This window comes from Pyrgilauda ruficollis, unplaced genomic scaffold, assembly GCF_017590135.1.
Source record: "Pyrgilauda ruficollis isolate IOZ18807 unplaced genomic scaffold, ASM1759013v1 scaffold6, whole genome shotgun sequence".
In the NCBI taxonomy this organism is placed as follows: domain Eukaryota; kingdom Metazoa; phylum Chordata; class Aves; order Passeriformes; family Passeridae; genus Pyrgilauda; species Pyrgilauda ruficollis.
The window spans coordinates 11105966-11132693 of NW_024527710.1; the positions used below are offsets into that span (position 1 = coordinate 11105966).

Below are 26728 nucleotides of genomic sequence, written 5' to 3' on the forward strand. Positions count from 1 at the left end.
TTCCACACCCAAGAGCCACAGACCTCCAAAGAAACTAAAAAATGACTCTGCAAGAGGCATCCAGAACTAGACTACACATGAGAGCAGAACAACTGGCTTAAGTTAACACCTCTTCCCTGCTTGGGGCGCTTTTCTCAGTTCCCAAAAAGAAATCTGAGACCACAGACTGATAAATAAAATAAATCAATAGAAGAGGGAGGTATGCCTAGTCCTCAGAGACTTCAGCTGTCTTAAATCCAGTGTCACACAAAGAAGTAATTCTCTCTTCTGTGTCACCAAAAATAAAGAGGGGGGAAAATCCACAAAGAACTGCCAAATGTGTTAAATACATAACTTAGAGCATTTTAATTTAAAAAAGCAAAATACATTTCATTATTCATCGGCTGGCACGACGTATAAAAACTTTTAAATAGCAACTTTAATATTAGTCACAAAATACAGCATGTTTTATAAAAATAGCTATATGCACTGATATTACTGATAATGTAAAACCACTCTGAATAGGCCATGCAAAGACACTCAGCTTTGACCTTTCAACTTCCAAGTGCTTGTTGCATCTGCTACTTTATTCCTTCTCAGTCTGCCTGGGAGGGTTTTGTGCTGGCACCTGGAGGTCTCCTCCTCCCCCCCTGCACAGAAAGCCCTGGAAAAAGATTTCAAAAAGGGCTGACAAGTTAAGGTGCATCATGGGCATTTCAGTGGCCCAATTTTCACAGCTTATGTTTCACAAAGTGCTCAACATCTGTGTCCTTCTTCATGGACCTCCCTTTGGTCACTTAAAATCTTCAGCTTTTCAGCCAAAACCCTTCCAAGTTATTCTTGGCTGTGTTGCACCACAGTATTGAAACTGAAACCAAAATCTAGACACAGCCTGAGTTTACTACAGGAGGCAGAATTCTGTGGCTGCAGCACCATTTTTGTACAGCTGTACTCTGCTTGTGACATTTCTAAATTATTCACACACCAAAATTCACTGATGTCTGTCTGTTCACATTAGGAAGTCCAGGTAGGACACATAAAAGGTCATGGAGAAATACAATTTTACAGAAAGGAAGGTTTAGCTGAGGATAGCATTGGTATAATAAAACCCCACATTAGTATTGAAAAGCCTAATAGTAAATATAAACTGTTACATAAACAGTCTGTTACACTGCTGTTATCAGATTTAAGAATGTAACTGTTCCAAGGGGACATAATGGACATCAAACTCCAGAAAATTAAAAAAGAGATGGTATGGAGTACATTAGAGTTAAGGGCAAAGATATGTCAGATAAAAACCCCACCCCTCCCAGTTTTCACTCCACATGCTGACACACAAATTATCAACAACATAAAAAAGCTGCAGAGCTCTCTCCATCTCTAGAAATAGGAGCACCTTTACAGTACCATCTCATTCCATATAAGCCCAATGAATGCAATGGAGACAGAGATCCACCCAGTCATCACCTTCATTCCTGAGTCTACAGAAAGAGAGGAGGGCACTGCTGGTTGAGAACAATCCCTACTGCTGGCAATAACAGCAGCACCTTCAAAATGTGCCACCAAGGAGAGCAGCCATCAGCAGGGAGAGACTTGATGCTCTGCCTGGCAAAGTCTGGGCTCTTCCTGATATATTCAAGTTTGCATTTTAAACTGTGCTCTTCTAAGAAAATGAGGAAAACTTAGTGATTTATCATCTCAGATAATAACACAGCAGCAAACTCATCTTCTACAGTTTAAAAAAAAAAAAAACGTTAAATTCTCTTAATGCATTAAATCTGACAGGCAAAAAACATTCCCATAAAAGCTGTCCCCTTTAAGTTACAAGTCACATCGCAAGAGCAAGCTCCTAATCAAAGTGTCGGAAGCAGAGCAGCTTTTATCAGCGCTGAAAATCCAAATAAGAACACAGACTCATCCTGCCCCCGCCACAGCAGCGAAGAACTTCAGAAGGCTTTATGGGGAACTGGCTGGAAGTCGCTGGTTTTGGTGGCGTGTGCCATGGCCCTGCGGCGGGCCAGGCGGGATTTGGAGGGAGGGGACAGTCTCATGGAGCAGACCGTGTGGGCGGCGCTCTCCTGCTCGGCGCTCAGCTCGCTCTCGTGCTGGGACAGCTGCCGGTTCAGGGCGATGGCCTCGGCAGCAAACAGGGTCAGGTCCTTGGTGCTGCTGTTCCTGGCCAGGGGAAGAAAAGCAGGAAGCAGTTTCAATACAGGCACTTCACCCACTTGCCCTCACAGCAGAATATCTATTTCCAGGTGTGTTTATTTCTTCTACCAAATCACTGAGACAGCAGGCAAAATGATCAGTAAATATTTGCATTTATCCTCACTCAGAGGACCAGCAGTGCATGACAAAAGCACTCTGGGATTTTGGAAACAACCACAGTTCTACTCCTCTTTCTGCTAAGGACTTCTGATTATAAACCCAGGAAGCCAACTCAGATGTCATCCTTAATTTCTACCTGCTCTCAAAGGATGGGCATATGGGACCATTCTGCTGTCCTTCTCCAGACAACTGCACCTGTGGCTTAAGGAAATGCTTTTCTGATGGGAGAACCACCTGAAATCACCAGCAGCAGACACAGAAACAGATGTGTGACTCAGGCTCTCTGGCATACAGAATCTCCCATCAAATCACCTCCAATGAGGCTTGCCCTGCTCACAGTAAATGGATATTGTGAGTGCCACCAACTACAAGGAAATTCAGATCCAAGTCTGTGTTTATGATGATTATTCACCCATCAGAAAGCAGTCTCTTTGGGTAACACACGCCTTCATGCCTTTTTCTGCCCCTCCTGGGCAGCAAGCTGACAAAACCATCATTATTTCCTGTCTAAGATGAACACTGCCCTGCAAGAATTCCCTCTAATGCTTTTCCCACAAACAAGCAAGATTAGATCATAAAGAAAATTCAGAGCTTTAATATTTTTGATGTTCTTAACAAAATTAGCGTGGCACATTTATGAAGCTCCATTCTCACCCAGGGATGTTACCTCCTAATTTGTCAACTCCTTTCTCCCACCCATTCTTTCAGGAATTATTCTTGGCCTAGTTTACAGATGTTTAGAAAATAAACCCTACCTTTGAAGGACTTGAGGGGTGGGCAATCCCCTTTCAGGAGCCTGCTAGAAGAAGCATTGAAGAGAAGTTAGTTACATATTAGCAGCTGGGAACCAAGCTTTCCCAAGAGTGACAAAAAGACAAGTGACTGCCCCAAATCTTACAGATACTGCAAATAAACTAATTCACTGTGGGCAAAGCATATGTCATAATCTGTCTCCCCTCACAAGAAGATTTCACAGCTTGCAGGTATAAGACTACAGCTTTGGAAGTTCTCCAGAGGGTCTATTCCTTCTTTCCTGAACAGAGAACTGAAACATAAGAGGACACTGCTGTTCTTTTACCAGCATTCTGCATTACTGTAATAGAACAATAATTTGTGTACTGCAGTACTTGCTATTCACAAGAAAGCCATTTAAAATGCACAAAGCAATAATTACACAAAACAAAACAAACACTTAAAGGCTGACATATTCATCCAAATATTTACCACGCAGAAAAAAATAAAGCCACTGTGTATCATTTAATTAATCAAGATAGAAACACTGAAACACACAAGGACTCAAATAAAAAGTTCAAGACAGGGAACAGCTTATTTGTCACTCTGGAAGAAGAATAACTCTTTATATAAAGGGAGATACATACTCCTTGAACCCATGAATGTTGCAAAACTTGAGCAGCACTAAGTCGTTCTTTGGCATCACAAACCAGAAGCTTTGAGATGAGATCTTTGGCCTCAGAGGAAATATGTGACCAGTCCTTGTCAGGAAATTCATATTTGCCTTCCTGAATGCTCTCAAAAAGCTTGTTCTGGTAAAGGAAAAATTACTCAATTGAAATATACTGCAACCAGAAGGTTTCTCAGGTAAGAGTTCCCACTCACTTTTATCCACTAATGTGGAGGACAACTGAAACCATCCAGTGTCCTTATGCAGACAATGGAGAGTGACAGGCAGCTCCCCGAAGTGGCTCAGTGCAGCTTAAGATGGACACAATACACTGTCTGCTGAAAACATTTCCCCCCACCCCTAAGAGGGCAGATAAAATACTCCATTTTTAGAAAATAAATTCAGGCCCTGCATGGCAAACCTTTTTGCAGAGTGGGGAAGAGGGTGAGGAGAAGCTCTGAGATCTCACAACAGGAGGAAGGAGAGTTGCCCAACCTTACTTTAGAAACTGGTATCACTCACCTTCTGTACTGCCACCCTCACTTCTCAGTGACAGCTCATCCTCCCAGCTACCTGCCAGCATCAGGCACAGCTCTCCACTGCTTACACTGCAGCACGTTCTACACCCAAAGCCCAGGGGAGTGTCCCCACACACCCAGGACATGCACACTCACCTGGCAAACCCTGCAGACTTCTCCTCTGTCCCAGCCACAGTCCGTGCCACAGTTGCCCACGAAAGGGGGGTAACCACTGAGCATGATGTACAGAATCACCCCCAGGCTCCACAGATCACACCTCTTGTCATAGAACGTGGCCTCCTCCATGAAGACTTCCACCACTTCAGGTGCCATGTATTCTGCAGAGCCACACTAAGAAACCAAATTCCATCAAGTTTTCAAAGGGAGAGTCACATCGAAACAAGAATCAGGTTTATCATTTTCCACTCTACACCAAGTGGCTTGGTGAAAAAGCAGAAATTAGGCATCAGTGAATACTGAAGTTCCTACAGTTCTTTAGCAGCACCACAAGCTGTTCTATGTGGCTGTGAACCTTTAATCCAAGGTCAAAATATTAATTTGCACCTTTCAGGTTTTTAAATCTTATCCATTAGCTATCAGACAAGTGTATCAGAGGAATAGATTTCTCTAAGACTTCTGCAACACTGTCAGATTTTTCTTTCACAGTAATTGGCAAAAGCACAGGACTGTAGCTTTTCAAACTAATGTGTATTATAAAGCTACACACTGATTACAGAGCTTGCATTCTCCTTAGCTCATTGGCTTGGCTACAGAACCAAAACATGGGGAAATTAACACAAAACTAAGGTTCAAAGTCTGTCCATAAGCACACAAAAATGGGCACAAAAAGTTTCTCCATTTGATTGTGTAAGAGATAAGCAGGATGAATGTGTCATGTGCTGGCCAACTGGAGAATTAACACTGAGCTCCTGTGCTTTTGTGTATTTGTTCTGTGATTGGGAAAGCAAGACAGCATTTAACAAACATACACTTGCTTGAAATGAACTGCCCAGCACTGGGTGTAGTGGCAATAAGCTCTTTGGAATGTCTTCTCTGGAAATAAGAAAAATTGCTTTATAGTATAACAAAGAAAGCACAAAGCCACAACAAGTCTCTCACCGGCGTTGTTAATTCGGGAGTAGTTATTGGAGTACACGCACTGTTCAGCTTCACCCCACTGCCAAGATCAAAGTCACATATTTTTACTGGTGATATCTAAAAAATATAAGAGGTCAGGAAGACTTGGATTAATGCAAAATTTATGAATATGCAAATACGTGAAGTAGAAAACCCCAGGACAGAACACAAATCCCTAGTGAGACCCAATCCCTTACAGCCACCTTCTACTCCTTGCATTCACCTGCCCCAGCTGCACCCACACCACCTGCACCTGATCCTGCTACATTATTCTTTTATTTGGTTAGGCAAGCGCCAGTACACATCAGGGCACTTTGAAAACTGGCCATATAATGTGACCAGCTGGCCTCTAAATGCTGCTTGTCTATCTGGGTACCGGCTCAGAACAGATGAGGCACCAGGGTGTCACTGCTGTCCCTCTACAAGGCCAGCTGGCTTTTTATCTCTTAGCCAGATGTTGACATTTTCACAGCTCAAAGAAGAATTTAGTCTCTTTTAAGCTTCAGTTCTGTTAAATTTAGTTGAAGTTCACTAATGGGTTCAAAAGTTTTCAAGAAGAGAAAAAAACACAAGGACTGTTTTTGGGAACAAAGTTTAAAAAATTCAGTTTGGAAAGTTAAGAGACCAGAGCAGCACCTTTTCTGGAGATTCACACAGGATGTTTTCAGGCTTCAGGTCCCTGTGAGCAATACCTAAACAGAGAGTACAAATGTTCATTAGAAAGGATACTCTGCTGTTTTATTTCTCATAGCTTCTCTTTATTAGAAGGTGGCCTGGAAAATATTCTAAGTCTGAGCCTGCTACACACACCTGCCCCTCTTAAATATAATAATTTAGTTGTAAAGTGCAACTGTTAAATGTCACTGTTGCATCCTGCTATATCTTTATCATCCTTAACTGTAAGAGTCTGTCAAGCAAGTAAGAACCTAACATCAGAACATTTTGTTAGCCCAAATTAATTATATTCCTTAAAACCAGCTTATTGAGAGGACTTACATGTAGGAAAGTTTAATTCTTTACACAGCTTAATAATGAATAACAATGAAATTATTTTAGTCCCTTTTACAGTGAAGTTGTTCTTTCCAGATGGATCAACTGGCTTGCTGAACTCCTACCAGCACAGACAGTACTTGAGACACTCTCCTCTGCAAAAAATCCCCCGACTCCCAGCTGAAAATATCCCTTTCAGGTACACACTCATTGCTGAAGCAAATGAAAAATTAAAGCTTCAGTTAGAGATGCAAAAGAAAAGCTAAAGGAAAACAACCAAAAGGCTTCTTCATTTGACTCCTATCAGAACAGGCAAACCTAACAGAGAAGCACAAAGTTATCTGTGTAATCCACATGCAAGGTGGTTCTCTGTTGTCAAAGAAGTTCTTCAAATGCCTAAAAACACAATTTCTGGAAGTTTTTTGTTTAATATGATCAAACTCAAATGGAAAGTAGAAAATGAGAGGCAAAAAAAATCAAATCAAATTAGCAACTTGTCTGTAATGTAACTGCAGTCTAGTCTTGATTTAGAAACTTACACTCCAAGAACACCTTCTATCACTTCAGAGTACAGGAAAGAAAATTTCCCCAAACTCCAGGCAAGGGAGCTCTTAATGTAATTTCTTCAGCACACTCCACAAGATGTGGCTTAAAATATAACAGCAGAGCCCCAATCTAAAGGAATCAGTGTTCATAGTGACACAGTGCACATGGCTTTGGCACAAAAGATGGCACAATGAACCCACTGAGGTGGCCTGTGCTGACATTTACAACAAGGCTGACCAAACTCCCAGGGGTTGGCTTGGCTCACAATGGGAAAGCCAACAGTGTCTTTTTGTGTTATTGTGTGAATTCAAATGTCTGATTATGTAACATTTGATTTTGCAGTTGCACTGAGAAAACAACTGCCTTTAAACACCTCTCCAGTAGATTATTAGCAATAAAGCACACACATCCCAAGTGGGTGTAAGACAGGATTATCATCCAGCTGAGTTTTAAACTACTCCTGTCAAAAGAATTAGTTGTCCTCATTCAAATTTTTTTAAAAGCATTTAGCTATAGGACTTCACCATTAAGCTGTGCAATAAAACTGCTTTAATTTCCTGTTTACTTTAGTGTTCTGTACCCTACTTACTAATTATTTTAATGTCACACGGAAGAACCATAAAGAGAACAATAAAATGAAAAGGGGATGTAGCTGATTCTGCAAGCTATATCCCTGCTGTCCCAGCTCACAGCAAACAACAAGAAAGCAGAGTGCTGCTCTACAGCTATTTCAATCAATCACCCTCCTCTTGTTTGGGAAAAGGGGAATTAAAACTAAAAGCTGAGAGAGACCTACAGAAAGGTATTAGCTCAGTTGATGTTAAACCTCTTGAGTGGAGTACCTGGACTTGCAGCTGTTAGGAAATCCACTACAGCCTTGCACATCAAAAAATATTTTTCCATGTATTCAGCCTAAGCTCCCTGCTTCTTATATGTCCCATTTCTCAAAGTCAAAATCTTCTAAACACAGGTATTCAAGAAGCACATTCTCTGAAGGTTTAATGTTGAATTATCACATTGGCTGTGAAGATTGCAAAAACTCTTGATCCAAACTAAGTTTGGTTTCACGTTCAAATTAACTTTTTCCAACAGTCAACATGTGACAAGATCCACATTCATCAGGTTTACCCCTTTTACTCCAACCATTGATACAATTTTCTTTTAAATGGGTTCAATTTGTTGAAAAACCAGCACTGTGATTCCAACTCAGCATATAAACAGTCCTGTGACTTGAAAGTATGGACTACAACTAAACCTTTATTGATCCAGAGTCAGTACTAAGCAATTTAAGCAGCAAAAACAAATCTGCTGAGATCTACCAGGCTAATCAGAACGGCAGAAAGGAAAGAAAAAATGTATCAAAATAACCCATAAACAGTCTTTTCAGAGCTAGTCACTGTAACAGTAAATGAAGCTGCAAGGCCAGAAAATCACAACCTAGGAAAAATTTCAAATGCACCCATAATATTGAGCCCAGAAATATACTCTGGGATGACCATAATGCAGAGAAATTTTTGAATTTAAACCAAAGTATTCCCAAGTCAAAAAAGCAGCAGAAAGACACTAATGTAAAAAAAATAAAATCTCTATAAACATACTGCTTTAAATCTAAGCAAATTCCAAAGGAATTGAAGACACCTTCAAATAAAGACACTGGTTCACTTAGGTCTCTCAATTTAACAGTGAGAGTCTAAATGTGGGGGGCCAAAAGCTACTGCAAACCAACAGGTCTTGTGACCAGCAGAAATCCTGAGTAATTACAAAGAAGTAATTACTTCTGTTGACCTGAAAGACGAGGAAATTAAAATTTTATTAGATTCCTTTTGAGTAACCTTTATATGGTGGCTTGTGTAACAGGAACAAATAGACTCAACCCTAATGTTAATTCTCTCTGGATGCTGATTCAAGTTTTCTTCTTGGAATGCCTGTACCATCTTAACACTCCAGTTACTGAAAATACTACAATATGAAAATAGCATCATAGAGGAAAACAGTTTAAGTCATCTGGCATTGCTGTAAATGGGAACACTAGCAAAAGGTGGCTACTTAAGATAAATGAGTGTACAGTATTAACCAGTAAAGATGGAGGCAGCCCTCTCTCACCTTTTGTATGAAGAAAGTCCAGAGCAGAGGCAATGTCTCTCACCACTTTGCTTGCTTCTCGTTCATTGAAGTGCTTCCTCTTTTGTATATGGGCCAGGATTGAACCTGTCAGGGTAACAGGTGAAAGGGAAAACCTCAGTCTGAATGCTGAACTAGTTCCAAGCATCATGAATCTTTAATCTCATTTTCACACTTTATAGAGGCCTTTCACAGCAGGCAACTTCTGTGGAGCAAAGAGGGGAATGACTAAGAAGAAAAGGCACGTAAGTGCGCTAGAACATAATTTTCAAACAGTGCAGCTGTCTAGTTTAAGCACAGCATGAGAGGCAATCCCTTTTTACTGCCCCAGGACATGACTGGCCTGTTTTCCACACACTGGGACAGTAGAGATTTGCCAACAGTACCAGTAAAACTCAAACATCAGCTAAGGAGATCCATAAACACTTCAGCAAAACCCAACCTACCCCACGCCATGGGTAGTCATACTCAAACTCTCCTCATTTTCTATGTCACCACTGAAACCCTGCACTGAAAGTCAAGGATACATGTTTTGTGCCTCTACACCATCAAAGTAGAAAGAGCTTTGACCTTTAAATACACATCAGACTCCCCACAGGCGTCAAGGCAAGGCTTCTGCACTGACTTAAGGCAAAATTTGCCCAGGGATATAAAATCTGACAAAATACCTCTAAATTAAAACATACTGAAGGACTGGCAGCTTGCAGGCAGAGCCTCACTGGTATCCCTTTAACAAAGAATAAAGGAAGGTTTGATTCCTCCTTTTCTTAAAGTGAATTCAATCAAACCTCTCAAAAGATTAAAAATGTCTATAAAAAAACCATGTAGTCCACAGAGATCCCAGCTCCCTAAGGAGCCTTACTATTGCCTTCTATTTTCATATTCAGAGATGTGTATTTGTAAAAGCAAGCAGGCAAAGAAATTCAAGAAGTAAGTACCATTTGTTATTAGCCCCAGTGCACTCAATATTTTGTCATTTTGTATCTCAGGTGATTTCACTTTAGTTCTAAATGTGGAAGGAAATTTCCTACAGGGTAATTCCTATTCTAATACCATCAATGCTACTGCCACTCCTCCACAGTGAGCATTCAGAGAGGAAAGAGGACATTCAAAAAGAAGAGAGATATGCTCAGATATGCACAGCCAAGCTGTGTCAGCTGGGTGGAGGAAGGCCACTTTGGACAAGGCTATCATATTTCAAACACAGACATTTTCCCTTGCCAAAACCAACACCACCTAGTTTGCTACAGATTTCTTGAGTGCATGGAGTTCAAAGGGGTTTCTTGGTGTAGTTGTTCTTTGTACCTTTAGAAAACAGTAGAAGTTCTTCACTGTTTCCAGTCCTGTGGAAAAGACCCCACACTTCGCAGGAAACAATACTGAGCCAACTGAAGTGCTCGTTTCACTCAGCAGGTTTATCTGAAATTACCTTTCTGAATAGAGCTGATGTTCAAACTCTCTCAGATAAGAATTATATCAATATCAATAAAAACACACTTTAATGACTTTATATCCAGCCCACGTAGAGAATTCTCATGAAGAAAGAATAGCAGGGCACTAGTTGTTCCTACCTCTCCAGTACTCAGAGAGAAAGCATCATACAGCACCTCTCAAAATGCATTTCAGAGGAGAAAAAAGAGAGGAAAAAACTCTTAAATCATGCCAGTTCAATCTAATCAGCTCAATTTTAACTCAATTACAAAATGCTGTCAGACAAGGATAAAGGGACTCTGGACATCACAGTGAACTGAAAACAGATAAAACAGGAGCAGAGCTCCTTCAGTTACCACAGCTACTGGAAGGCAAAGTTGAAAATAGAAAGCCCAAATTATGCTCCAACACTGCAAGTCAGAGCAGCCTCTGAGACTGGAGTTACTGAAGTAAGACTTGCATTGAAGATGAATGTTCTCATTCTTGCCAGCCTTGCCACTCACATCAGAATCTGCAGTGCATCAGATCTGACCCTAATTCCCATTCTTCAAACCACATATCTAACCCTTTAAATACTGAATTTTTTTAAAGAGAAAACTAGCCTCAGCCCTAGCTGAGCCTGTAAAATCAGTAGCTAAGAGGGGAATATCATTATTTTCCTCTCAGCAGCCATGCAGGTACAGTGACAATCACAGACTCACAAAGAAGAGGGTTAACTAATGGAAGAATGTGGAGATGAAAAAAAAAAGACAAATGCAGATTCTTCATCTCAATCAGGCCCTATTACAGCTAATTTGTCAGAGACATCTGTGCATTAAGAAAAGTGTTATGGGAAAATACAATAAAATGATGCATAATTTTGAGAAAAGTTAAACAAAAGCTTTTACTCAAGAAATATACACATCCCTCTCCTTCAAAAATAGTTCTGCATCTATGCAGAAAGATTTTTTATTCCTTGCACATACAGTTTTCTCCTGGAAACCTTCTTGACCAGAGACAATAGATGATGTTCTCTGGGCAGCAGGACAGTCCAGATGCTCACTTTTCCTTTGAAGGATTGGCCACACTAATTCCTGGTTTTGCACAGCCATGCAATTAGCATGTACTGTAATTATATTCCATACAGACAAATGTGAGAAAGTCCATGAAGTGCTTGCTGCAGCTTTCTCATTCCCCAGGTGAGTGGGAAGTGCTGGAGCCCAGTGACCACTCAGGCTCACTTGATGGGCTCTCAAACACCCACAGGCACAGCTGGGGTGTTTAACATAACAGCAACCCCAGGCACAGGCAAGATGATTTTCATAACAGAGTTCCACGAGTTCCAGGCAATGAAGTCAATCCTACATCAAGGGAAAGCTCTGTCAGAGTACACAGATGCTGCACTAAATTCTCAAGCATATAAAATAAGTTATTCAATTACTACTTTAAAACAGAGGCAAATAGGAGCCAAAATGATTCAATGAGCAAAGGCACAGTTTCTGCACGGTACCTCCTCGCAGCTTCTCAAAGACCAGGTAGTACCTTGTGTCATCTTCAAAAAATTCTATCAACTCCAAAATGTTCCTTTAAAAAAAAAAAAAAAAAAAAAAAAAAGGGAATAAAAAGCATGGACATGGAGTGTACACACAGCAATGAAGAGCTTCAGCATGGATAACCAGGAAGTGCCAGAAGTAACCAAAAATACAAGTTCTAGTTAAACAAGTTGCTTTGGCTGTCTGTGGCATTAAAACCACATTTCCAACTCCCACTGAAATTTAAGCATGGGAAACAGGCCAAACACCACACTCAGGTGAGATTGTGAGAGCTCTGCTACTGCTCAATTGACAGGAAGATAACTGGTAGTAGGTTGTTTTTAATAATTTAAAACACTGCATTTGTGCTGAAGGCAGAAATAAAGAAAAAATAATTAAACTGGCATTCTTCCTCTCTGGAAATCACAAAGCAAAACACAGAGGGCTCAAAGGAGACAGGCATCTGTCAAGAAGATATTAAATCCAGCTCCTTAGTTGCCATTTTTAGACAACTCCTGTTTAGCTCATGTAAATTCTTTGCAGCACAAATATCCCAGGTTGCTTTGAGAATGTCAAACGTGTAAGTCAGAATTTTTTACATTTAATGGTACACCCAACCCTCGAAATTCTGAATGTGGTCATGTGAGTTTCTCACCAGTGGTGCACTGGATGACCATTTACTCTTAACCTCACAAAAGAAGAAAGACATGGTCTACTCCTCTACAGCACAACATAAGCCCATGAGTTTGGTAAACAAGTTGGTTTCAAAATTATTTCCGTATGTTATATTAAGTATTTGTTCGAAAAATTCAATATAAGCTGCACAATTGTAATATATATACCATCTGTTGTATATTGTATACATTCTAGATTAACAGAAACATCTAAAAGTAGCTTCAGAACTGCCTCAAATCCATCACAAAACTCCCAGAGCATGCTGCCAGTGCCTGCACAGCTTTTCTTCCTCTTCAGTCATGAGTAGCAGCTTTACAGTTGCCTCATCCTGTGGCTGCATGAAGTCAGCACCCAACCAAATGAGAACTATGTTAGCTTTCTGCTGATCTAAGAGTTCCCGTGCAAAAGCAGGAAGGCTGACACAAGGAGGAGGACAAACCACACATCAGGGAAAGGAATGGTAAGATTTCCTTTCCACAGCAGCTGGTATCATGTCAGCTTTTGCTGATGGTGAAATCACAGGGGAGAGTGTCAAAATGTTAATTTCTCATCTGGACAAAAGCCATGCATCACTGAAGCACAATCAAGCTACATTGACCTGGCTGCTAATTGAGTTATGTAACTATTAATTTGTAAATAGTTCCCCTAAATTTCACAGGTAAAGAAGGGGAAATTCTTAATCTGAATAAGTCAAGTCTAAATTTCAAAGTGGTTTTGAGGAGACTAGTGCAAAGCTTCTAACCTTGTCACACACAAAAATTTCAAAACAAATAATCAAAACACTTTAAATAAACAAAGACAAGACCATACTTACTTGTTACCCTGACACTGGTACAGAGTTTCTATCTCACGAAAAACCCGACTCCGACTATGCCCAGCATTTTTTTCAATGATCTGTGAAAAAGAGTTTTAAGAACTCATATTTGAAAAATTACTGCAGGATGTATGCATATAGCTCTGGAATTAGGTAACTGTTGCAAGGTTTGAACTAGGCATGCCCACTGGAGAAAAATACTCCACCTTTGTTTGTTTGTTCAATTCCTCATCTAGCATTTGTTTACAGAGCAGTGTCAGCAGAGCTCTGGAAGGCATTGAGAGGACAAGAGAAATTAGGGCAGGAAGAGAAGAAAGGGATTAAGTCCATATGTTACACAGCCAATGGCCAGTTACCACAAGCGTTTTCTTGCATCATTTTAACTTTGCAATGTGCAGAACAGGATATCCTCTTGAGTTCTACCAAGAATAGATTTGAGTCACATCACACTGAACAGTCAAAAAGAACAGATTTGTCATTAGAGGCATCTAAGCAACAAGTACCAAATTCAACACAAAATTAAAGTTCATAGTGTAAACTTTATGGAGACCCAATAATAGAAAGAAAGAAAACATACATTCATTCTCAGAGCCATCAGAAGTCACCTTGCTTCACACCATCCTCAGGCTGAGCCTGAATGATTGCTGCATAAATTGAAAGCTCATGACATTACCAAGCCATCACCACCATCTGTATCCAGATGGTTTCTTATTTCTGCAGCCTGAGCTCTCTAGTGCAGAACAGGCAACCATTCACCAGAACTACACAGGTCTCTGCATCTGATCACGTCAAATTCCTAATGCAGAGCTCTGTTTATTTCAACCTTTAAACTTCAACAATTTTACAAAGTACAGAAAAAAATTCCAGTATCTGTAGAACTACATTTTTAAAGGGGCTTAAAATTTTGTGCCTATTTTTGAATAGAATCAAACACAAAGCTTCCCTATTGCTGTTATTTGTGTTTGCAATTAGATGGGAGACTCGGGATAACAACAAATTTGTAAATGGACTTTTCAGTGATATTACAAAAAGAAGATTGGCCTTTATCAAAAAATAAAGACAGTTTGACATGAATCATTGGCAGCACCCGATGCTCTCTGAACAGCACCCAAAAGCTTGCACTATTTTGGAAGGCCATGCTGTATAATGACTCAGCCTCTTCTTTCATAAGAGGAGACAAAGGTAACTAAACTAAAGCAGGGCATGAGAGGAAAGCTTGCCCAGAGATCCAATCACAGTGATTTACTGTTTGTGATTTCTATCTGCAGCTGATACACCAGTTCACTCTGGAGGCACAACACTTAAGATGACAGGTTTTCTCAAGTTATAAAACAAGCTCATTTCAAGCATCAAAAATTTCCTAGAAGGATTTCCTATTACCCACTATATTGCAGGTTTTCCCTGAGATACTCAGAGGGAGAAGACACATCACAAACAGAAGTGATGCTGCTTTTACTCTCTACTTACTTTGACTGCATATTCTTTCCCAGTTTGGAGACTGACAGCACCCTGAACTTTAGCATATGCTCCCTCACCAAGCAGCTCAGCAGTCAGCTTGTACAAGTCTGCCAAAGAAATCCAGAAGAAAGGACACATCCATCAAAGCGAATTTTGACAGCGAAAGTTATTTTAACAAATAACACCAAGACAAGCTCTGTATCTATAAGCATCCCTCACATTTATGCAGTATTAAAGCAGACATGCCAGTCTTAATTACACTTCCTTTTTCACCTCCCTCTTTCAAGTTCCAGAAAAACTAAGAAGTAAACTTTATTACAGCATCAAAATTGCTGAGATATAAGACATTGCTAGTGTGAACAAATGTGTAACCTCTAGGATCTCAGCCACTATACCTGTCTTCATGTAAAATTCAGAAACCTTTTTTCAGGTGGAAGACAATTAATTCTTTGATCAGAAATGCCTACCATACACAATCTACTCACAGACATGGTGTTTTAAGTATAACAAACTTGAACATTTAAACCTAGAATGCTACTACCATTTTTATTTGAAATATACCTTCCACTGCTACTTGCCCACTAAGAAGTTTTATACTGCTCAGTTTTCTCACTGAACTATATTTTACTTACAAAACTTCATAGTATTTTTGCACACATTCATTAAATAAAAACATTTTTACATCAGCACTGTTCCTACTAAAATAATGCCATGTTTAGCTAAGAAAACCGAAAAACAGCAGAAGCAAAGTAGACTGTAACAATTAAAAGCTTTTGAATTGTCACCAACCTTCAAACTTCCCAGGGACCTGATCTGTGGCTCTGGTTCTTTTCTTCTTTTTCCTTTTCCCACTGTCTGCTATGGGGACAGGCTGGCTGCTGACCATCTCTGTGGGGCAGAACAGAGAGATGACTTTAACAATCAATTACTTCAAGAGAAAATGCACATGCTCTTGTGGGTTTATGTTCTTATCCAAAAGTTTCTCTGCTTTTCTTCATCAAAGGCTGCCACCTCTTTTCTAAATATCAGAGGAAACCTAAAAAGGCAATTCAGGTGCCAATTAATAGTTCAGGGGGTTGATAAATAAATGTAAAAACAGGAGGGAGCAATAATGCATCTATACTGAATCCTTATCTCACAGCAGAGTAAGGCAAAGCACAGAAATAACCCACAACAGAACACGTGCCCTGATACCAGACAGCACTTGCAGCCCTCACAAAGGCACTCCTCTGAGCTATTCTACCGTTTTACAAAGAGATTTTTTCCAAATCAGCTCAAGGAAATGAGCCCCCAAAACAGCAAGAAGGTGTGGGGAGGTTTCAAATCACTCAGTGAAACAAAGCAACCACAGGAGTTAAAGTATCACAGGAGCAATCTAGGTCAGTTGATGCTGCCAAAAGGCCATAATGAAAACCATTTCTCACAGAACCATAATGTACCTTTCTAAAGCACAGATCAGTGGGTAATTTATGCTCCAAAGCAAGAAGTGTTTATGGCATTATTTTTCCCTACCTTACTAGCTGCAGATAGTCCAAGAGCTTAGTCAGAGGTAACAACTCACTGATGCAACATAATACAGCAGAAAAAAACACCTGTACATTGTTATTGAAGGCCTAAATAAAAACATGGCCATATTTGCACAGCTGACCTATCTCCAAAATGTTAAATGATTCCACACTGAGGTTCTAGGCAGGAGCACTTCACACCAATCACATCCAGCTAAGTTTGCCTCAACAGTTTAAAATCTCAGCTGAAGATCTTCAAGGCAGCAGCAAAGTGCACTTAAGACATTTTACAGCCATGAGGAATTCTGAGTAAATTCACTTTTAGTTATCTTGTACTACAGAAAAAGGTAAATCAATAGAAATAGTGTAATTATGAGAATGCTGGTAATGAAAGAGCAAGTCCCAAAAACTTCTGTCAATTCTCTTTTAACAGAGGTTGTGATGAGCAGTTTTTCTGCCTTTCACTGTTTCTTAAGTACTCAAAACATGGGAGAAGCTCCAAGGCAGAAAACATTCCACAACAATCTAGCAATACATGAAGTACTTTTTCTTTGCTTCATTACATTTTTCTTGTTCTTATCTGTCAGCAATAGCTACTGTGACACATGTCTGAAAATTCAGGATAGGTGTTATTTTGAAAGTCCTTTCTCCTTAACAACTTAGTGAAACACTTAAACATACATCACTCAAAGCCTCAAAACAATAGTAAATCCTCATTTTCAAGTCTTAGGCAGAGTGTTTTCAGAAATCATCATGATGGATGTTCTATGTGACTTCTTAAATACAGTAGTATAAAGAACATTTTACCAGTTTCTGAAGAAACATATTCCTTTTAACTCAAACTGACACACATACAGCTTCAAATTTGAACACAAAAAGAAGGCGAGCCTTTGGCAGCAAATTCCAGCTCTCCTCTTTTTCAGTTCTACCTGCATCAGGAGTTATTCAGAACTGGGACTAAAATGGCACACGTGAAGCTGCTCAGAGATAGGGCTGCTCAATTTCCACAAGGTGTCAAACAAGTAACTTTAATGACCTCACCTTCCTCAGAACTGGGACTAAAACTAAACTGGGCACACGTGAAGCTGCTCAGAGATAGGGCTGCTCAATTTCCACAAGGTGTCAAACAAGTAACTTTAATGACCTCACCTTCTACAAGCCATAGCTAGACAGATTCTATTCCATTTTAAATATCACAACTTCAGAGCTTGAAACTAAAAATCTAGCTTTGACTAAAAATCTAAAAATACTAGCTTTGACTAAAATACTAGCTTTGACTAAAAATCAGCAGAAATTCCAGAATATGAATCCTGTCTCTCAGCACAACTGACAGCTTCACAACCAGCTCCTGCACTCTACCAGCTGGCTCTGATATTTACAGTCAGCTGTTTATTAACTCACTACATTATTTCAATTCCCTTTAGTCTGACTGTATTCCTAAATTACAGAGAATTGCTTCCCTGAAAACAGGAAGTTCACTAGTTATGTATACAGAAACGAAATTGCTGAAAAGTTGACATTTTTAACCTATAGTCTTGACTAAATTTGCCATCACACTAAAGGATGAAACTTTAGCTGTATTAGATTCTTATTGCTGTTCTGGTCTGCTATTTCACATCATTGTGAAGCTCACTTCTGTCAACACAGCTCATCCTTTAAAGGCATCACAGCTTCACTCCCATTACTCATTTATTATAATGAACCAGTACTTAAGTAACAGCTGGTACTACAAGAAAATGCCTTTAGTCCAGCCAAACACTTTAGAGATTTTTCAAGCTTTCAAAGAAATGCTTTTTTTTTCCTGCAACTGTACAACCAAAAAAGTTTCTGAAGACACTGAAGGACAGTGTGCCTCAACCATCCAAGCAATGCTGAGGTGTTCTGCGTACTGCAGGAGTGCTTCTGGTGACAGGCACACCGTGGGCTCTGAGGCAGCTCACCCTGCCAGACAGAGCTCAGGGACTGGATGGACTGCTCTGGAAGGTGAGTGTCTTCAAATTCTGATCTGTCCTTCACCAGTCAGGTTAGGATTATTACTCACAGGGTAATGTTACCAGTAAAATCCACACTGTAAGTAAAATGAGAGCAAGTTTCTGTCTTAGCTGCAGTTTTGTTGAAGCCCCTGAATTTTATTATCATCATAACTCAGTGTTGAGGCAATATTTAACACACATACTATTCAGAGCCTGTGTGGGAAGGTAGTTACAGCCTTTCTCTTTTGCTGTAAAGAAAACTTGCAAACAAAGCCAAGAGAAGAAGAAAGGGAACAATTACCACAAGTTTCACTTCATTCAGACCTTAAGTCATCTTTCATCTTGCTTCCTAACGCTCTATATATGAACATGCCAAAATCCACTACCCAGACCTAACTCCCCTCTCATTTTAATCTGCTTCCCAAAGGAAGGAAGAGTATATTTGGAAAACAAGCACATGTGTGTAACAGGAAGCACTTGGAGAACACAGAAGAGGTGCCTTTTTCTACTATGAACAAAATACCTTGTTTGTGCTTTTGAACTCAGTGGAGAGCAGAGCCACTGCACCAAAACTGGGTCCTGCTTGAGCCAAGCTGTTCTGGAGCTGAAAAGAAACACCAACACATTACCACTCAGAAATCATGAAAATGTTTTTTGTTTTTCCACACATTTAGGTAGTGCCCAGAGCCTAAAGACATTGCAAGGACCTGTTGTGCTGGGCTTCACGTGAACACACAGCGAAAGCACACCCCTACAATTTCACTGGAACAAAATGAAAACAGACTTCAGTCCAGTTTTCCTCCCAGCTCAGTGTCTCACACTGTTCCTGGACCCTTCCTCCTCCATCAACACTGATTGCTACAGATGTGGCTCATAATGAAACTGGACACACTCAGCAGGTGCTGATTCTGCAAAAACCATCTAGTTGCAGGAAGCTCCGAACAACCCAAGCTGCCTTTATAAAGCAGCTACATAGTGATTAATTGTGTTTGTAATGTTACACATCAAGAGATACAATTTGAAGAGGAAGAATATGCAAGGATGTATGACAGTCCTGTGTCAAATCAGAGATATTATTTTATACTCATTCTGTATTAAGTATATTAATTTCAAATTGTAAGAAGTGAATACTCTTACTTGATTTTTTGCACTAGTTTTCCACAATTCATTCTTATCTGTCAGAGTTACCTTCTCATTCCACCTACAATACAACTTTTTGTTTCATTTAATCTGAGTTATCCATGAAGGGAGAGGAACTTAAAAACATTCCATCATCTTCTCAATAATATACAAGAGCATTAACATTTCCAAATGAACACCTGAAAGTTCACAGGAAGCCCAGGCAATCCAATTTCATGAAAGAGCAAGTCTGACAAAAATTATTGATCCAGCCTTATCACAGCATTACTGTAACAATGCACAGTGTCACAGCTGACACCACCTGCCTGAAACCCTTCATACTGGGGAAAAGGTTACAGCAACCTTTCTCTTTATGTCCATGCTTCCCCCTGCCATTCCCTCTGTCACATTTCCAGAAGATCAGTGCCACATCATCTCCTGCTAGAGCAATTTGCAGAGCAACTTCTTGGTACTTTCAGCTAACACTTCCATTGCAAACTAAGAGGGGTTTTCTTACATTCCCAGTCAAACCCTCCAGCAATGGGTGGATCTCACTTTTCAGGATAGCACATCAAGTTATTTCAGATAGATTCCTCCCATCTCAGTTTCTTACTTCACCAGGATTACTGCTGGGGAAGCAGGGAGCCCTTGATGGAGAGGACAGCACACAGATCTCCTTTCCCTCTCGTGTTGGAGAACCAGCATATTTTAACACACATGCTGCAGACATGAGACTTGCTGAAACCAGCCTGTGTTTCCCCAGGCACACCTGCATTTCTTTAAAAGCATTAGTTACCATTCAGAATGACAGCAAAAGCACTCTTATCATCCCCACTGGACAGACAAAGGCAAACAAGAGAAATGTCCTGATCCATATAAGACATAACAACTAAGGAGAACATCTTAGACTGAGCGTGGCTTAAAAACACTGTAATCTTTTTAATTTCTTGTTCAAGGACAAGGTGTCTCCAAGGCAGCCAGCCACATGGATGGGAGGATCTAATAGGGCTAACAAATAACTGGGAATGGTGAGCTCTGTTGGGAACAACATGGCACACACGCTGCTTATTGCGCTAAAGAACCTCCTCTGTCCTTCCACACCCAGCAGAACAGGCAAACAGAATATTTTCTGCTACTGACCACTGATAGATAGCTCATGTTTATAACCTGCCATCACAGGGCAGTAAGAACTTAGCAGCAAAGTTATTTTAAACTCCATCACACACATTCTAAATGAGAAAACTCCTAGCAGTAGTGTGTTGACTCAACTACTTAAAGGTTCTCCAACCCCTAGAGCACTTTTAAATTAAGGAGATATCCAATGTAAGTAGGCTCTGAGGGGCCCTTACTAAACAGCAAGGTGTTTACTCTCTTCTGCATCTAATGGCATGAACAACTCTCAGAAGACTGTCTCTGCATCACCAAGTAGCTCCTTTAATCCCCCTCAGCTCCCTTGTTAGTGTAAACCAAAGAGAAAAACTTCTTCAAAGACAACTTTTCTTTTCATACAGATACAAGATAAAAATTTCCTGCTCTTGCTCCACACCCCACAAATGATCAATCAGATAATCACATTTGTCACTGGAAAAAAAAGCTACACAACATACACCTACACCAGCAAGCAGCCTTGTTGGAGAAGCTAATCTAACTTAATGTTTTTCTAAACCTTGAAGCAAGACTGATTTTTTTTCTTTATTTTCCCCTCTCTGTGCTTTCAACTCTAAAATTAAGTCATTAAACTCCACTGCATTGTCACATTTGATGTCACATAAGATTTCTGCCAGTGTTCTAACATTTGTTACCAGGAAGGTACTAGGAGAGAGGATATTCCTCACAGCAGTAAATATTTTTTTTTGAAAGCATTACAGAGTACTGGTACCATGAAATAATGTCACAGAAGCATTTGGTTGAAAAAGACCTTTAAAGAACCAAGAAATTTTCAAATTCACAAGGCACCCCACTTTACCTGGAAGGTTGCCAATACAAAACACCTTTAGAACTGAAGTGAAAGAGGTTCAGCTCTGCAGGAGCGTTTTGCCTTGCTTCCATCCGGCATCTGGGAGGCATGAAGAGGAGCTCTGTTTAGGTTAAAAAAAAAAAAAAAAAGAGTCAAACAATAGTTCTTAGAAGTTATCAGAACGTACTCCAATCTTCCCAAGCCCAGTTGTGAGTCATAACATTGTATGACAGAAGCTTTTAGAAGAGGTCAGCTTGTAAATGGCAAAAAAAAAAAAAAAAAAAAAAAAAAAAAAAAAAAAAAAGTGGCTTATCTTCCAACAAATCTGACACTTCACAGACAAGTGCCAGCGGTGTCAGGGAATGGGCTGATTTTTGGCTATCACAAGTCCTGCTGATGCCAGCAGCCGAGCTGTCACCCAGGGCTGTCCCGCTGCTTCTCTCGCCTCAGAAGGTCACCCTGCTCGAACTAATGCCACAAAGTACACATTAGGCAGATTTTCAGTGTTCCTCGGGGTTCACAGCTCTCGTTTTATGCCAGAGGAAAAACACAGGAACGAGAAGATTTCCCGTGATCACACCTAGAAGTTGGTCCGCTCGCCTTTGCCTGCTGTTTTCCCACTCCAGCAATGTCCTCAACAGAAAGCAGCTGCCGTAGGAGAGTACACACTTACCACTCTTTATTGAAAAACGCACTAGGTATGAAACACAGCACTTTAAACCTTCGGGGAATAGATTTCCAGCTCCAGACACGAGGAAACTCCCGCATTCCCTGGCGAGGGCCCCCAGACCCAAAGCTGCCAGCCGGAGGGCTGAGGCACCTTCCAGCCGCCCCGAGCAGCCGGGGCTGCCGCCGCTCCCGCGTCCGAGCGCTCAGCCGGACGAGCCGCAGGAGCTCCTGCGGGCACGGACCGAGGCCCTGGGGACTCCCCTCCCTCGCCTCCCCTCAGCTGGCCAGCCGGGAAGCGCCGCGACCGCAGCCCCCCGCCCTCACCTCCATGGCGGCCGCGGGTCCCTCCTCGGCGGGGCGGCACCGCCCGCCCCCGCCCTGTGCCTGGAGGAGCGCCGGGAGCGCGCCTGCGCGCGGCACCGCCCCCTGCGCGCCCCCTCACGGGAGCGGGGCCGCGGCTCCTCTGAGGGGACGGAGCGGGGAACGGAACGTCGGTGGGGCACAGCGGGGAATGGAACATCAATGGGGCACAGCGGGCAGCGGACCCTGCTCCCCAGGCTGGCTGGCTGCTTGCCGTCCTCTCCTTCCCCCATGAGCGATGTCACAGAATAGCTTCGGCTGGAGAACCGAAGATCGTCGAGGCCGGTCTATGAGCGAACACCGCTGTGTCCAGGGAGTGCCGCGTCCCGGCTTTCCTTAAACACCTTCAGGCAGGACAAACTAAGAACGGAAAGGAAAAGTAAGACAACAACCAAGCGCTTGGATAAAGCTAGGGAGGCACAGCATGGAAACCCTGCTGTTGGACAGAGAGTCCAAAGGACTCGGAGAAGGAGCTGAAAACCTCTCAGCAGCAGCTCTGTGTCCCACCCTCGCTTGCTCCCATCCCCTTCGGGATAACCAAAGTCCTTCTGCATTTTTTTTCTACTCTTCCTTGAATAATTTAGATACAGTCTATTTTTCTCCAACTAATTCCTTACCTCTCCACAACTGATCTCTTTTTATATTAGCAGTGAAACATATGTTCCCTCTGTGTCCAATACAGCTACAGAAGAGAGACAGCAGTGTAACAGCAATGAAGGAAAGACAAACATGCCACTCAAATACTTTAAAAATATTTTTTTTAACAACTACGATTGAATTAGGCTTTTAATCTGTCAGTTTTATCCTTTTTTAAGTTGGTATTATTGCCAGAAAATATATTTGATTGGAAAAACAATCAGGTTTTCTCAGCAGAGACACAAGGCACCTGCCTTGTACAATAACTCCAAGAGAAAAAATAATAGCAGAAACCTTACTTTGGAGTTCACAGATGAGTACAGTCTTTCAGTCTTACAAAGAAAAGTTCTGATTTACTTCACAGGTATTAAAAAGGCTCAGGAAGAGACAGCCATCAGTGCTATTTTCCTCTGTAAGGCTGAGCAAGAAAGTGGATTCATTTATGGAGAGGATGACAAGAAATAGCTCATTTACACGTTAACTCATATTGGCATTTTATAAGGTTATTCACAGTTTGGATGACATTTCAGCTTTAGAGTTTGTGTTAAAAATTTTAAAAAAAGTAGATGAACTCCTGTGCGATACTACTCACTATCACTCGTTTGTGATATAGTATCGTTTCCATAAGGATTTCAAACATCCATGGAGATGCTAGTTTTGCTGGGAAGTGGGAGATGTTGATGTCTAGAGACTGCAGATATCAGAGCAATAATGGGAAACTTTGAAGCAGAACCTGAGCATGCCTGGAAAAAAAAAAATCAAAGTAAATTGCAAGTTATCAAGTTATCAGAACTTTGGAAGTCATGTATAGATGTTCTAGCTCATTTGAGTTTGCGCTTGTGAATATCTGGGAATTTTCACACTGTGTTACCCCATTTCACCTGGGAGATGGAAATTGCCAAATAGCAAAAATCCTGTAGGAAAATGGATGGCGAAGGGAAATAGCCCTTTACACCTACAGAGCACCAGGAATCATCTTCAAGATGCCACAAAGTGAGAACAACTTTTAGCTATACTGGCCCAAACCTTTCAACTCTGCTGCCACACTGGGGGTTAGTAACTTGTTGATTACAGTATTTTTCACCCAAAGCTGTTCAGTTCCAGTAGTGTTTGCTGTTGTTGAGGTGGCTCAGGCTGAAACACAAAATTCAGGTTAGTTAATGAATTACAGCTTTAACCCATGAGCATCCCAGCGCTGCACTGCTTCTGGATATGCAGCTTGATATCCTCAACTCTCAGAGCCACAAGCTCAGCAAACCCAAGGCAAGTTCAGGTATGTGTTACCTACTCTTGCTGCCTTCTCTGCCAGGGGGCCAGGAAGATGCAGCACAGTTTGAGAGAGCTGCCAGTTCCTCCCCTGGGTTCAAAGGACACAGCTGAGAAGCAGAGCAGTGCCTGAGACAGCCGAAGCCCACAGGTCCCAGGGTGGGATGGGGTTAGTGGCCATCAGCGGTTCCTCTGTGGGATCCTCTCCCAGGATGAAAGCATGCTTTGTTCTTGCCTCCAAGCTGGCAGTATAAACTGCAGAAGCATTGAAGCCTGTTTTCTGAGGGATGCACTCGTGCAAGTTGGTGCAGTATCTGATGTCTAACAATGTGCAAGCCCAGGAATATTTCTGCACAGCAAAGCCAGCCCCAGCAGCTGTTCCCCACAGGAATCTCTGGTTGCCCATCCAGGCTAAGGATGCTCCTGTTTCCCTCTCTCCCCTCAGGGAAGGGATTAGTAATCTTTGCTCTCCACTAGCTGCCCACCTATTTCCACAACACCTCAAAACCTTTTATCCTTGTACAGGTCAGGACGCAAGTCTGTACAACTTCTCATGTTAATCTCCACTTGAATAGAAGTAAAGGGTAGACTGTGGTAAGACTGTGGGAGTAGCTCAAATCCAAGCAACCACATACAGACTCTCAACATCTAGAACTGTATCAATTCAGGAGAAGTAATGTCAAACTTTTGTAGAGTATTTTCAAATTGAATTAATTGTGGTTTTTAATTCCCATTCATCACTTCTCCTTCCACCTTTTTCTGCTGGGTTAAAGGGCTCTTACAGAAAACAGCATCTTCTTACTGTGGGAGCAGATGTCTGTTCTCAAAGCAAGGTGTATATATTTGAGTTTTTGTTTTTCTGTCCCTTTTGTTCTTTGAAAGATAACCCAGCTGCACAACACACTTAACCAGAGGGCAAATCTTGTTTCAATCTAGTCTGTTATAAAGCAGGAGGGGAAAATAAAAAATGAAAAGTGTTTTGGCTTTCATTTTGTTGTTTTTAATAGAATAGGCATGGTATTTCTGGGAAATGTTTATGCTAATATTTTAGGGGTAACTCCCATGTAAAGTGAAGAAGAAAGCTCCTCCTCAAATGGTATAATTAACTTATTAACTACAATAAGTCGTTCTTCCACGTGACTTTTCCTTTTATTTTTTAATGGCTTTTCAAGTGCATGGCTGCTTTTTACCATGCAGCATATGCAGCATAGAAGAGAAGGAGCCATCTGTGTTGGCTGTTAGGTAAAATAAGAAGTACTTACCAAAGCTACTTTTGATTTAGCAGTTTTACAAATGGATCACAGTACTCTGGCCTATGTTTTACTGCTGAAATTATTTCAAGCCTTGACTAGAATTATTCTGCTCTTATCTGCCCACAGCCAAGCACCTGAATCTATATTTAAGCACCTGCCATCTATTCTGATTTTCAGGACACACAGAATGTACTGTTCCCTCTGCTGTTCAAGGAATCTGTACAGGCTCAGTTTCTCTGAAAATTTAGGCAGTTAAACCCAGAGAGGCTTATGCAATCACATTTGCCAGGATCAAGCTTCTGGCTCATTCCTTTGTTGTGAATGTCCCTTCTTCACCTCCACCCCCTAAAATACACCAGAAAAAAGAGATAAAGCACTGTTCCTTGCAGGAAACCTTATGATTCACATGTAGTATATCAGTAGCATGGGATATCTCTACCCCTAGAGACCAGGTTCCAGTGTTCCATCTGGCAAAGCTCTTCACATCAGGGTACAAGGTAGAATTCTCAAAAAGGGAACTAAAAATTTCCATGTAGATGTGAATGCCAGGCTGAAACCTGCTTTTCCTGTAGCCAAATCCATGAGGAGTACTCACAGCTTCACACACTGCCACCCCACTGCCATTTGGGACAAACATCCTGAATTGACTCTGTTTAATGGAGAGTAACATGGGACCTGGAAAACATGTGGCCTTCTGGAGAGCAACAAATCAAACCTCTTGGACACAGGCAGCAAAAAGCTTCTGTCCACTGTACAGGCTGCTCATCAGAAGCTGTTACTGTGCAGCCTGAACTGCCCCATCTACCCCCAGCAGCTTCCCAGCAGCAGCAGGGACTTCTACCAGTCCAGACTGCATTTCATCCTCAACAGTTCCTCACTGGACAAAAGGGTTGAGATCTGCTGATGTTACAAGTGGTGTTTGGATGATATATTCCTATTAGAATGAGCAGGGCTAAGCTGTCTCATGTCCTTGGGCTCCCTGGGATATTACCCAGATGAGTAACAACCTCTTTGGCCAATTTTTTTGGATGCTGCAGTATTATCCCATGGCACTGTACATGCCACATCTCTGAGCTATCC

At 41.3% G+C, this 26728-nt stretch overlaps 1 protein-coding gene across 4 annotated transcripts; it reads right to left on the reverse strand.

Annotated features, from left to right (window-relative positions):
* Positions 1-321: 321 nt before the first annotated feature.
* On the reverse strand, positions 322-22550 carry MKNK1 (MAPK interacting serine/threonine kinase 1). Of its 4 annotated transcripts, none has more exons than XM_041483246.1 (14): positions 22458-22550; positions 21474-21585; positions 18912-18992; positions 15700-15798; positions 14920-15017; positions 13453-13532; positions 11942-12015; positions 9004-9108; positions 6001-6056; positions 5347-5442; positions 4384-4578; positions 3687-3851; positions 3063-3103; positions 322-2154 (listed from the first exon to the last, which is right to left on the reverse strand). In XM_041483246.1, the coding sequence occupies exons 4-14, from the start codon at positions 15794-15796 to the stop codon at positions 1926-1928; spliced, it is 1236 nt and encodes a 411-aa protein (XP_041339180.1). In that variant the 5' UTR covers positions 15797-15798; positions 18912-18992; positions 21474-21585; positions 22458-22550; the 3' UTR covers positions 322-1925. The 4 variants fall into 4 exon arrangements, with proteins under 4 accessions (XP_041339180.1, XP_041339178.1, XP_041339179.1 ...); XM_041483244.1 differs by having other exon boundaries at positions 3063-3106; XM_041483245.1 differs by lacking the exon at positions 22458-22550 and adding an exon at positions 22138-22433 and having other exon boundaries at positions 3063-3106.
* Positions 22551-26728: the final 4178 nt, after the last annotated feature.